The sequence below is a fragment of the Rhinichthys klamathensis genome, unplaced genomic scaffold (assembly GCF_029890125.1).
Source record: "Rhinichthys klamathensis goyatoka isolate OS25496 unplaced genomic scaffold, OSU_Roscu_1.1 h1tg001063l_1, whole genome shotgun sequence".
Classification (NCBI taxonomy): Eukaryota; Metazoa; Chordata; class Actinopteri; order Cypriniformes; family Leuciscidae; genus Rhinichthys; species Rhinichthys klamathensis.
In genome coordinates this window covers 227,501-242,500 of record NW_026607326.1, presented here as the reverse complement: position 1 = coordinate 242,500, position 15,000 = coordinate 227,501, and the positions used below count along the sequence as shown (strand labels likewise).

The 15,000-nt window shown below is 39.1% G+C and overlaps 1 protein-coding gene across 1 annotated transcript in view; it reads left to right on the top strand.

The window, feature by feature from the left end:
• The window catches only part of rgs7b (regulator of G protein signaling 7b), a 73,882-nt gene that overhangs the window by 24,657 nt on the left and 34,225 nt on the right, over positions 1 to 15,000 (top strand). Inside the window, exons 2-3 of the mRNA XM_056244726.1 lie at positions 948 to 1,044; positions 12,681 to 12,731. Of these exons, the coding sequence (XP_056100701.1) occupies positions 948 to 1,044; positions 12,681 to 12,731 (148 nt within the window). The remainder of the gene's footprint in view (positions 1 to 947; positions 1,045 to 12,680; positions 12,732 to 15,000) is intronic.

The window sequence follows — 15,000 nt, the reverse complement described above, 5'->3', positions numbered from 1 at the left end:
TTTAGGAAACTACGATTGAAAGCTTCTGAATAAAGATGGTGCTGATGAGCAGAGAGCACAATAACTTTACAATTTAAATAATATAGAATATTTTTTTTTTTTAGATTGAATTTTTTGTGCAACAATTGTTTTAAAGTCCCCCTGTAGTCAATAATTGTATCCCTTAAAACTGTACCAAAACACCTAAAAACCTTTTTACCTTGTAAAAATGTCTTTATGCCTTAAAATATCTTGAATGTAACTCGACACCCTTGCCTCATTTAGTATGTGTGGTCTATGAATATGCAAATGAGCCCCGCCTCCACTCACTCACTCAGCTCAGAGATCCACTGGTTGACGATCACACGTTGATCTGATTGGTTACAAGGTCGTTTGTGATGTCAGAAACACAAGCGATTTCAAACCGTGTTTTTGAGACTGTCTTTGGTTGTCGGTTGTCGACTTATGAATTTACACATGGTTTGTCTTAAAAAATATTAGAAACACCACATCATTGACATATAAACAACATTAAAAGCTGGATTTTCACCACAGGGGGACTTTAAATATTGTCATTAAATTCAAGTTACAATGCAAAAACAAAACAAAAATCCCAAATTCGTACTAAAATTAAATGGAATTTGCTTATTTTCTTTTGATTTTTGGGTGAATTGCTTCCTGGACATGTTATAGCCAGCATCTGAACATCAGAATAACTCCCTCTCTGGTTTCATATGATTGTCATCTTGCATGTTCATGGATGTATTAATCTGCACTGCTATAGCGGGTTAAGAGGGAGTGTGTGCAGTCACGAGTGAAGAGTAATTGTGAGTACAACAGTGTGTTTAATCACACAGAAATTAAGCGTAATTACACGGAATAGGAGGCTAATTATGAATCATGTAATTACTGTGATTGTTCCAGACGTCAGGCTGTGAAGCTGATCTCTCTCTCTCTCTCTGTCTCAGATGGAAGATGTCATCGCTCGCATGCAGGACGAAAAGAACGGGATTCCCATCCGGACCGTCAAGAGCTTTTTGTCCAAGATCCCCAGTGTGTTTTCAGGTGATCATTCCTCCATCTTATTTATACAAAACAGCATTTCTTCTCTATATGTACATATACTATATATCAGTGCCGACTTTTTTAACCGGGTATGCTGGGTGATGCGTTATGTCAAAACTGCACCTGTGCACGTCGGATGTGTTTATAATAAGCGCGTTGGCTCTAGACAGTGTTAGCTTCTCATGTGCTTAATCTCGTGACGCATGGAAACACAGCTAAACGTTTCCTATATTTGACAATTTATTGAAAGTAGTCGACGCCTTCACAAGCACCCGTAAGAGCTGGCGAGTTGAGTTACGAGCTAAGCGCCAAAGGGGGGTTTGCAAAACGTGCCGTATTTTTGTACTTCCGCTAGTGGCAGTAATGTCGCAGAAATGACATGCGTCACATTTAAACGTTACGGCGCATCGGCAGGCTAATTAATGACTTTATAATGATATGGCAATATGGACCGTAGTGTTCTGTATTCACACCGGTGTTTTAAATGCGCATTTGAAGTGTCAGCGCTCTCCGCGAAGCCTCACGTGTTACAATAAACAACACGCGGTGCCAGTGATAGTGTGTTATCTGTCCTCTAGGGGGCGCTCTCGCTCTGTGTAACGCCAGCACACTCTTCTCAGCCGCTCCAGCAACGGACACAACCCCCAAAAAACTATCGGTGTGGATTTTTACCGATAACGATAGTTCCATCAATCAACTATCGGTACCGATATATATCGGCTCGACCTCTACTAGCCTATACGAACACGAAATCATTCCTAACAATAATTTTAAAACGGATGTAATATGAACTGTTACTGCGATATAAAGCAAGCGGCTCATGAGAAACTCTGAATCTTTGATGCTCATGAATAAATGAGACTCCTGACAGTGACGGAAAGCTTTTAATAGTCCTCAAGACTCGCGGTTAGCTTCTGTGTGCAGAGACGTGCTGAGAGATTCCCGAGGAGACGCGAGCGCTAATGAGGAAACCGTCCCACAATCCAAACACTGATCCCAGAACATCCCGAGGAGCCGCTCAGATGAGGACAAACAGAGCAGAGCCATCAAACACACACACTTCAAACACATCACACACACGGCTTTGAAGAGAGGTCACTGACGCGCCGTTAGCGTGAGCAAACACACACGGATCTGTCGGCTGCTGCTTGAAAGAGATCCGCTTTACAGAGCGCACATGTTTTGGCATTTACATGGAGCCCTGAGAGATCCTGACAGATGTTTAGAGGAGGCGTTCCCTCTGGGCATTTTGAACCATGAATACACACACACACAAACAATTTAATGGATTCGAGGAGTTTTGTCGTTGAAGTTTAAAAAAGTAATAAATGCGTTCCCTCGCGGGTCAATTTGAGCCCATTAGGAATGACTAGAATGCAAGAAAATGCTCAAAATTTAAACTAAAAATGCTACAACTTTACCAAAAAATGATATTATAATGTCTACATGTGTGTCTGAATGCATAGTGAATTGAACTGGCTTTAGGACCCAGCGGAACAGCTCATGCTACATATAGAGCTATATATAGATATTACCAGCCCGCCGCTCTTCTTCATCACCAGCTCCTGAAACACTGAAACACAAAAGTGCTCGAGTCGTTTCTCCATCACGAACCTGAGTTCTTGTTTCGGGAGAGTCGTGATCAGTTCATCAGATCAGTTCATCAGATCAGATCATCAGATCATCAGTTCGTCAGTTCATCAGATCATCAGTTCATCAGATCATCAGTTCATCAGTTCATCAGATCATCAGTTCATCAGATCATCAGTTCATCAGATCATCAGATCATCAGTTCATCAGATCACCAGTTCATCAGATCATCAGTTCATCAGATCATCAGTTCATCAGTTCATCAGATCATCAGTTCATCAGATCAGTTCACCAGTTCACCAGTTCATCAGTTCATCAGTTCATCAGATCATCAGATCACCAGTTCATCAGATCATCAGTTCATCAGTTCATCAGTTCATCAGTTCATCAGATCATCAGTTCATCAGATCATCAGTTCATCAGTTCATCAGATCATCAGTTCATCAGATCATCAGTTCATCAGATCATCAGATCATCAGTTCATCAGATCATCAGATCATCAGTTCATCAGATCATCAGATCATCAGTTCATCAGTTCATCAGATCATCAGTTCATCAGATCATCAGTTCATCAGTTCATCAGATCATCAGATCATCAGTTCATCAGATCATCAGATCATCAGTTCATCAGATCAGTTCACCAGTTCACCAGCTCATCAGTTCATCAGTTCATCAGATCATCAGATCATCAGTTCATCAGATCATCAGTTCATCAGATCATCAGTTCATCAGATCATCAGTTCATCAGATCATCAGTTCATCAGTTCATCAGATCACCAGTTCATCAGATCATCAGTTCATCAGTTCATCAGATCATCAGATCATCAGTTCATCAGATCATCAGTTCATCAGATCATCAGTTCATCAGATCATCAGTTCATCAGATCATCAGATCATCAGTTCATCAGTTCATCAGTTCATCAGATCATCAGATCATCAGTTCATCAGATCATCAGATCATCAGTTCATCAGATCAGTTCATCAGATCATCAGTTCATCAGATCATCAGTTCATCAGATCATCAGTTCATCAGTTCATCAGATCATCAGTTCATCAGTTCATCAGTTCATCAGATCATCAGATCATCAGTTCATCAGATCATCAGTTCATCAGATCATCAGTTCATCAGATCATCAGTTCATCAGATCATCAGATCATCAGTTCATCAGATCATCAGTTCATCAGATCATCAGATCATCAGTTCATCAGATCAGTTCATCAGATCATCAGTTCATCAGATCATCAGTTCATCAGATCATCAGTTCATCAGTTCATCAAATCATCAGTTTACAGATCATCAGTTCATCAGTTCATCAGATCATCAGTTCATCAGATCATCAGTTCATCAGATCATCAGTTCATCAGATCATCAGATCATCAGTTCATCAGTTCATCAGATCATCAGTTCATCAGATCATCAGATCATCAGTTCACCAGTTCATCAGATCATCAGTTTACAGATCATCAGTTCATCAGTTCATCAGATCATCAGTTTACAGATCATCAGTTCATCAGTTCATCAGATCATCAGTTCATCAGATCATCAGTTCATCAGATCATCAGTTCATCAGATCATCAGATCATCAGTTCATCAGATCATCAGTTCATCAGATCATCAGTTCATCAGTTCATCAGATCATCAGTTCATCAGTTCATCAGATCATCAGATCATCAGTTCATCAGTTCATCAGTTCATCAGATCATCAGTTCATCAGATCATCAGATCATCAGTTCATCAGTTCATCAGATCATCAGTTCATCAGATCATCAGATCATCAGTTCATCAGATCATCAGTTCATCAGATCATCAGTTCATCAGTTCATCAGATCATCAGATCATCAGATCATCAGTTCATCAGATCATCAGTTCATCAGTTCATCAGATCATCAGATCATCAGTTCATCAGATCATCAGTTCATCAGATCATCAGATCATCAGATCATCAGTTCATCAGATCATCAGTTCATCAGTTCATCAGTTCATCAGATCATCAGTTCATCAGATCATCAGATCATCAGTTCATCAGTTCATCAGATCATCAGTTCATCAGATCATCAGATCATCAGTTCATCAGATCATCAGATCATCAGTTCATCAGATCATCAGTTCATCAGATCATCAGATCATCAGTTCACCAGTTCACCAGTTCATCAGATCATCAGATCATCAGATCATCAGATCACCAGTTCATCAGATCATCAGTTCATCAGATCATCAGTTCATCAGTTCATCAGATCATCAGTTCATCAGTTCATCAGATCATCAGTTCATCAGATCATCAGTTCATCAGTTCACCAGTTCACCAGCTCATCAGTTCATCAGTTCATCAGATCATCAGATCATCAGTTCATCAGTTCATCAGTTCATCAGATCATCAGTTCATCAGATCATCAGTTCATCAGTTCATCAGATCATCAGATCATCAGTTCATCAGTTCATCAGATCATCAGATCATCAGTTCATCAGTTCACCAGTTCACCAGCTCATCAGTTCATCAGATCATCAGATCATCAGTTCATCAGTTCATCAGTTCATCAGTTCATCAGATCATCAGTTCATCAGATCATCAGTTCATCAGATCATCAGATCATCAGTTCATCAGATCATCAGATCATCAGATCATCAGTTCATCAGATCATCAGTTCATCAGTTCATCAGATCATCAGTTCATCAGTTCATCAGATCATCAGATCATCAGATCATCAGATCATCAGTTCATCAGTTCATCAGATCATCAGATCATCAGTTCATCAGATCATCAGATCATCAGTTCACCAGTTCATCAGATCATCAGTTCATCAGATCATCAGATCATCAGATCATCAGTTCATCAGATCATCAGATCATCAGTTCACCAGTTCACCAGTTCATCAGATCATCAGATCATCAGATCATCAGATCATCAGATCACCAGTTCATCAGATCATCAGTTCATCAGATCATCAGTTCATCAGATCATCAGTTCATCAGTTCATCAGATCATCAGTTCATCAGTTCATCAGATCATCAGTTCATCAGATCATCAGTTCATCAGTTCACCAGTTCACCAGCTCATCAGTTCATCAGTTCATCAGATCATCAGTTCATCAGATCATCAGATCATCAGTTCACCAGTTCATCAGTTCACCAGTTCACCAGTTCATCAGATCATCAGATCATCAGATCATCAGATCACCAGTTCATCAGATCATCAGTTCATCAGATCATCAGTTACACAGATCATCAGTTCATCAGTTCATCAGATCATCAGATCATCAGTTCATCAGTTCATCAGATCATCAGTTCATCAGATCATCAGTTCATCAGTTCACCAGTTCAACAGCGCATCAGTTCATCCGTTCATCAGATCGTCAGATCATCAGTTCAACAGTTCACCAGTTCATCAGATCGTCAGATCATCAGTTCAACAGTTCATCAGTTCAACAGTTCACCAGATCACCAGTTCATCAGATCATCAGTTCATCAGATCATCAGATCATCAGTTCATCAGATCATCAGTTCATCAGATCATCAGATCATCAGATCATCAGATCATCAGTTCACCAGTTCATCAGTTCATCAGATCATCAGATCATCAGTTCATCAGTTCATCAGATCATCAGATCATCAGTTCACCAGTTCATCAGTTCATCAGATCATCAGATCATCAGTTCATCAGATCATCAGTTCATCAGATCATCAGATCATCAGATCATCAGATCATCAGTTCATCAGTTCATCAGATCATCAGTTCATCAGATCATCAGATCATCAGTTCATCAGTTCATCAGATCATCAGATCATCAGATCATCAGATCATCAGTTCATCAGATCATCAGTTCATCAGTTCATCAGATCATCAGATCATCAGATCATCAGTTCATCAGATCATCAGATCATCAGATCATCAGTTCATCAGATCATCAGTTCATCAGATCATCAGTTCATCAGTTCATCAGATCATCAGATCATCAGATCATCAGATCATCAGTTCATCAGATCATCAGTTCATCAGTTCATCAGATCATCAGATCATCAGATCATCAGTTCATCAGTTCATCAGATCATCAGATCATCAGATCATCAGTTCATCAGATCATCAGATCATCAGTTCATCAGTTCATCAGATCATCAGATCATCAGATCATCAGATCATCAGTTCATCAGATCATCAGTTCATCAGTTCATCAGATCATCAGATCATCAGTTCATCAGATCATCAGTTCATCAGATCATCAGTTCATCAGATCATCAGTTCATCAGATCATCAGATCATCAGTTCATCAGATCATCAGATCATCAGATCATCAGTTCATCAGATCATCAGTTCATCAGATCATCAGTTCATCAGTTCATCAGTTCATCAGATCATCAGTTCATCAGATCATCAGATCATCAGATCATCAGATTACAGTCCAAACAGGCCACAGGCTTTTATTCTATGAATGCATTATTTAGGACCCACAGAACTGATGCATCATGGGAGAACCGCACTGAGATGATGATGGTGATGATGATGATGATGATGAGAGTTGTGTGTGTGAGAGACGCAGGAGAGTTAAGATCCTCCTCTGCTGTTTCTGCTGTTATGTAATCGAGTGTCTTATATAAGCATCTTCAATAAATGACATTTTGAAATGTAGATCCTCTTCAAACGCTCATGGTTTCTGGAGCAGAGCAACAGAGGAACACTCGACACACACTCTCTCTCTCTCTCTCTCTCTCTCTCTCTCTCACACACACACACACGCACACATACGGAACACTCGATGCACTGGACACACTCGCTTACTCTGCTTGTATACACACGTGCTTCTGAAATAAACATACAGACCACAACAAACACACACACACGTACTGTATATGACTCACTCACTCACTCACTCACTCACTCACTCACTCACTCACTCACTCACTCACTCACTCACTCACTCACTCACTCACTCACTCACTCTCTCACACACACACACACTATCCGTAGAAACCTCTTCAAACGCTCATGGTTTTCTGGAGCAGGGCCACAGAGGAACAGAGGAACACTCGACGCACTCACTCTCTCGCTCGCTCTGTTTGTAAACACACGTGTTTTTGAAATAAACATACAGACCACAACAAACACACACAAACACACACACACTCTCTCACACACACACACTCACTCTATCTCTCACATACACACACACACACACACACACATACTGTATGTGACTCTCTCTCTCACACACACACACACACACACACACACACACACACACCAAACCCTCGAAAGCCTTAGCAAATCCACAAAAAGACAGGTAATAATGCTCAGAGACGAAGATGGCGGAGTGTGTGAGGTGTGAAGTAGGGCGAGTGAGTGAGTGAGTGAGAGTCATACGGACCCGCTGATCTGAGACCCACAGAGTGATAATTAAAACAGGATAAATTTAGCTGCTGGGAACAGCTGGTGTTGCTGCTCATGTGTGTGTGTGTGTGTGTGTGTGTGTGAGGAACGGAGAGAGACCAGAAACAAACACTGTCACAGAATATTTACTCCATTCATCACAAGAGTTTCGTCCTGTTGCGATGGAGTTTCCGTTACTCGTCTGTGACATTAAACTTTTATTTTTAATTACATGAAAGTCCTCCTCTCCTCTCCTCTCCTCTCCTCTCCTCTCCTCTCCTCTCCTCTCCTCTCCTCTCCTCTCCTCTCCTGCATTTCTCCAGAGCTCATGCTTCAGTTCCCTCACTGTGTGTGTTATGAACATTGTGTCACTTATAAGAAGTGCTTCAGTGGCGAATCTGTGTGTGTTTGTGTCCAGAGATTAAAACAATTCATTAAACAATTATGTTAAGTTGGACAAGTGTTCAAAAATGTTGTAATCACGATTTTATTTGAAAGAAATTAATATTTTTTTTCAGCAAGGATGCATTAAATTGATCAAAAGATACAATGTAACAAAAGATTCTATTTCAAATAAATGCTGTTGTTTTGAACTTTCTTTTCATCAAAGAATCCTGAAAAATAAAATGTGTCACGGCTTCCAGAAAAATATGAAGTGTTCAACTTAAAATTACTAAATGCTGAAATTATGAGAGTTTTTTTTAAAGCTGCTGTCCGTAACTTTTTTGGGTTAAAAATTATCCAAAATAATAATAATAAAAAAAAACATAACCAGCCAGTGTTCAAAAATATCTGCTTGCTTTTGCCCGATCCAAAACGGTAAGCTTGTAATAATGATTTAAATTCCAGTGGTACTGGTGGATTTCCGCGGGAAATTCGAGCATGTCTTTGCGTCATTACGTCACATCTGTACTAGGGGTGGAACGGTACATGTATTCGTACCGAACCGAAACGGTACGGGCGTCACGGTTCGGTGCACGAATTTACACGGAGAATACACGGTATAAAAATAAATGAAACTCGCGTGAAAATTAATTAATGTAATGCGGAACTACTGTTAGATACGCGGGTTCTTTAGGGACACATAATCTGTACCATCGGCTTAGCTCTGAACGCGCGTTCACTTCAAACGTTGGCTTTATACGCGCGTCCTATTCGCTTTGGACTAGCGTCGAACTAGACGCGATAGACGCGAATTTAACGCTCTATTCGCGTTTGGTGTGACCGCATAATGAACAGGCTGCGATGTCAAGATTGCAATGCTGGAGTGTGTGTGTTTGTGTGTGTGTGTGTGTGTGTGTGTGAGAGAGAGGCGCGGCTGCGATCGAACAGTGGAAACATAAAAAACATAGCTACTCCGTCATTTTGTTCATACAGATCATTAAACCTGCAAAGTGTTTACTTAAATTTGTGTACACTCGCAATAAAACACAACATTGTGCTTTTGTCACACTGTAAACTCTTGTCAAACTGTAACCTACAACTGTCACCAAACCAAAATCTCTCTCTCTCTCTCTCTCTCTCTCTCTCTCTCTCTCTCTCACACACACACACACACACTGTTTTAAAAGCAAAACATATTTATCCAACTCCATTTCAAAACAGTCTGTGGGTCCCATCTTTTGGACATTCATCGCATTGGTTTTCATTTCTCGTCCTCGGGGCGCTAATCTTACACATTCTACATTGATTAAAAAAGAAAATCGAATGCGTTTTTAATGGTAGTATTATTTTATACAGAAATCAATTATTTATAATTCAGATGAGAATAATGTTACATTGTTAATTAATAATGTTAATTAAAATTAAGGAAAACAAATATATTGATCTGAAATATAGCAAATTAATTTTAAATTAATTCAGGTACAATTACCAAACATCGCAAGGTCTTTTTGTCTTTTTATTAATTTAATTTATAAACTAATTATATAAAACTATTGTCAGTGCACTACAAATAAACTGGTTCTATGCCTTTATTAATAAAACTTATTTAAAAAATAGAATGCCTTCTGCATTTTTGTTTTGCTTTTCCCTCCATTGTACCGAAATCGTACCGAACCGTGATGTCTGAACCGAGGTATGAACCGAACCGTGACTTCTGTGTACCGTTCCACCCCTAATCTGTACACATAAAGAAGGCGTCCCGGTCGGCTATATTGCGTGAGGATGTTGGAGGTGGACATTTTTAGCCTTTTCTCACAGCATTAAATAATTAAACTTATGGCGGATCCAGAAAGGTTCAAACGACAATCACCAGTGACAACTGGACATTCACCACTTGTAAAACCCCAAATAATTCGGACTTCGGAGTGGGTAACGTTAGAGAAAAAAGAGACTGCAACTGGCCCACGCGAAAACAAGGATAAACATCGGTTCAAAACGGACGCAGAGACGGCTTTTTTTCTTTTAGGACAGGTAAGACATTTCAATAGTTCAATCGTGTAACAGTAGCACACTTGTTCGCTTAATTCACACAGTTACGGAGTTTCCTGTCTTTATTCGTTTAGCTATTATGGTAAATATTTTGTGCTAGCTATGAGAGGGAGCAATTCACCTCTACTCCAAGCAAACCAAACCGGCCTCCTCCGAAATTATATATAGTTTTAAATATGCATCGGATTACAGATACGTGTTTTTTTTTTCTTTTCTTTTTTCTGAAAAAGAAAACCAGTAAAGAAACATTAATTTATTGGTATGACATTTAGAAATTAGACTGCACAGAAATAGAAACTGAACTACAGGGTAATCATAATACACATTAAATGTAGTCACAATGCTGATGTTGTTTCATGCCGATGTGCAACTCACGCAAAGTTAATAATTCCGCGAATAACTGCAATTACAGATTTCAAACAGAGATGGCGACAAAGAGGAAAAATGCCGGACTGCAGCTTTAATTATGAGTAAAAATTGAGAATAAAAAGTAAAAATTATAAAATTAGTTAAAATCATGTCTTAAAAAATCATAATTCTGACATAAAAAGACAAAATTCTGACATACCAAGTCGAAACTCACTTAAGTCATAATTATAATGAGATAAGTCAAAATTATAACATGAAAAGTTGAAATTGACATAATTAGTTGAAATTATGACTTAAAAAGTTTTAACTATGAGATAAGTCAAAATTATTTATGATGTAATAATTTTGACTTGTGTCATAACTGTTATGACTTTTGATAATTTTGACTTTTTATGTCATAATTATGATTTATGAAAGCATGATTTTGTCCTCATGTGTTGGAAATGTTCTTCTGTAGATGAAAAAGTCTTGCATGTTTACTTCCTTCACTTCTGACTTTTTCCTCTCAGAATTCTCAGAATAAACTTGCAGTTGCGCGAATCATTGTGACATCAATATTCCCAATAACCTTTTGTGCCGTTTCCTCGGCGGCCCAAACGAGCACGCGTTCACACTGAGATCAGGAGCAGGAGTGGATGTGTTCTACTTTCTCTGTGTGATCTGGGTCTGCTGTGCGATCGCCATCAGAACATGTTCTCGGTCCAGAATCTGTGTAATATAAGCCAGGATGCTCTTATTTCTCCGGTCCCTGAAGACGCTCTCAGACTCTCAGTCTCTCGCACCGGCTGCCCCCGAAACCTACTTTCCCTGCGTCTCGTTCGCCTGCGCTAATGAGCCCTCGTCACCTGACTGATCACCTGACTGATCACCTGATCACCTGACTGATCTGAGACCTGCAGCACACAGGTCAAGAGCTGCTTCTGAAGAGAAGGAATGCACAGGGTCATCCGGAGACGCACACATGATGTCTGTTTCATGCACTCAAGAGCCTCGTTCTGTGTCCGGCTCCTGTGTAAAAAAAAAAAAAAATGTGTTCATCTGGGGACTTTTGTCGCACTTGAAGCACGAATACAGTTTTGTGGTTGAAGTTTAAAAAAGTAATAATGTGTTCCCTCACGGGTCAATTTGAGCCCATTAGGAATGACTGGAATGCAGGAATGCTTCAGTTCACATAGAAAAACCTAAAAATGCTCAAAATTCAAACAAAAAATGCTAAACCTTGAACAAAAAAGTATTTTATAACGTCTATATGTGTATCTGAATGCATAGAGAACTGGCTTTAGGACCCAGCGGAACAGCTCATGCTCCATTTACAGGTGAAACTCGAAAAATTAGAATATGGTGCAAAAGTTTATTTATTTCAGTAATTCAACTTAAAAGGTGAAACTAATATATTATATAGACTAATTACATGCAAAGTGAGATATTTCAAGCCTTTATTTGTTATAATTGTGATGATTATGGCTTACAGCTTATGAAAACCCCAAATTCAAAATTAGAATATTGTAAACAGGTTTACATAATCATCACATTTATAACAAATAAAGGCTTGAAATATCTCACTTTGCATGTAATGAGTCTATATAATATATTAGTTTCACCTGTAGAGCTATAAGGACATCTAGAGTTATGAAATATATTATTATTTTCCCACAAGAGGTCTGCAAAGACACCCAATGTAAGATATTTAGAGCTGAATTAAAAGGTTTATGCATGAAATTGTGAGTTATTTTGAATTTAAGTTGAAAGAATGTGCTTAAATGACTATTTATTGAACAAATCTAGTCATTTAAACAGCAGGAGGAGGAATGAATGCATGCACAGGGTCGTCCCGAGACGCATGATGTGTGTTTCATGCACTCAGATCCTCATTCTGTGTTCCAGGCTCTGAGATCGTCCAGTGGATGCAGAAGAACCTGAGCATTGAGGATCCAGGTACAGTAGTGCTCACGCGACACACACCGGCCACGCCACACACATCGGCCACGCGCCGCCTCCCCACACACACGCGCAGCGCGGTAAACTCATTAGCTGGAGATTGTTCGGGCCGTTTGTGGTTATTTAATTATGCCGGAGGTGACGGCAGTGAATACACGGCTTGAGGAGGAAATCAAACGCTGGCATTTACATCCGCGAGCCGCATTGATCTGAGCTCGATTAGTTTAGCCTAACGTGACCTTCATGAAATCAGCCGCTGGTTTACACGCAAAGGAGGCGTGGACGATCACGCCAGCTCTGCGCGGCAGTGGAACATTTTTAATATGCATGTGTAAGTTCATAAGTCGACAGCATTGCTGAGTATCTCCTCCTTAAAACTGCAGTGAACCAAAGACAGTCTCAAACACACGGTTTGAAATCGCTGGTGTTTCTGACGTCACAAACGACCTTGTAACCAATCAGATCAACGTGTGATCCTCAACCAGTGGATCTCTGAGCTGAGGGAGTGAGTGGAGGCGGGGCTCATCTGCATATTCATAGAACCACGCATACTAAATGAGGCGAGGGTGTCGAGTTTTAGACAGCGCTGGATCTCACACAGCTCCACAAGAGACTCGAGTAGATAAAACACCACGAGACTCTAGATCAAGGGGCTTAAACCATTTAAAATGAGACAAAACAAGCATTAAAATAAGCTAAAACAGCTGGAAATATTTTTTTATGTATAAAAATATAAAAATATATATATATAAAAAAGAATTTATTTAAATATTTGTTTTGATTTTTTATTAAAATATTTTTATTTTATATATATTTTATGGCTGTGAAACGAATAATCGCATCCACAATTAAAGTTTGTGTTTGCATAATATATGTGTGTGTGCTGTGTATAATTATTTTGTATATATAAATACACACATATGCATGAATATAGAATTTATATTATTTATAAATATTTTATACAGTAAATAAATAAAAATTCTGAAATATATACATGCATGTGTGTGTATTTATATACACAAAATAATTATACACAGCACACACACATATATTATGTAAACAAACGTTTATCATGGATGCGATTAATATATGTTTTATTTTATATTAAGATATTTTCTCCCCCTCAACGGCCTGAATTTTGTCGTTTTGTCTTCGAAGAACCAGGATTTTAACCCTTTGATGCGCAAGCTATGGATACCCCCTCTAATGCACAACATGGGTCTAAAAAGACCCGTATTCATTTCCTATGTTATTCATGCATGGCTCTGCATTTTTTTTGTTTCACCTTTTGAAATCACTTTATTTGAGCATTTTATATTTCATGATCTATAAATTTCATGATTTATGAATATTCAAAATATCCTGTTTTCAATTATCTCAAATTCATATTTGAATATTTCCTAGGTTTTGTGTAAATACATCAAGTTTACACACATGGGTCTAAAATGACCCATCTATGCAAGCGTGATAAAACAAAAGAATAAATAAAATTTTTTGTTAAAATAACCATTGTCACAGTTGTTTAGATCAACACATTTACTGTAACACTTGAAATTTGTTGGCCACTTTGTCACGCATAACACACATATAACCGATAACACTGAAATTGAACTGTAGTGTAGTGCACCTGTAGGGGGATCTCCCCACCACCAATGTGCAGCATCCACCCAGATGATGCGACAGCAGCCATAGTGCACCAGAACGCCACCACACGACGGCTTATGTGACCGATAGCATTGATTTATGACCACAAATAAAAATTAATATGGAGGTACTGCCCAGGTAAGGTTTCTGCCCAACAGCGCCAATATATACTTGTATATGTAAGCAATAAGGTACGAGAGGCTGTGCTGTATCGTGAATAAGTAACGGCTGGAGGGCGTTGTTAGGCACGACGCGAAGCGGAGTGCCTGCAACCCCTTCAGCCGTTACTTATTCACGATACAGCACTTGCCTCGAGTACCTTATTGCTTTTATAAAACGGTTGCCACACAATAAAAATATTAAAGCCGAAAAATATGTATCTATGCAACTTTCATGAAGTAAAATCACTAAAAGCCTGCCTTCCGCTGGAAAAAATAGTCCCGGAACGTGAACAGCAACAGAAGTTACATATATTATTTCGCCAATAGATGGCGGCAAAGACTGTCTTTATGAGTGAGTGAGTGAGTGAGTCTGTAGAGAAGGCTTTTGAAAGGACTCGAACTTGTGATCACGGAGAAGACAGACGCAACTGACAGATGACTAACGTTATGCACGGAAAACC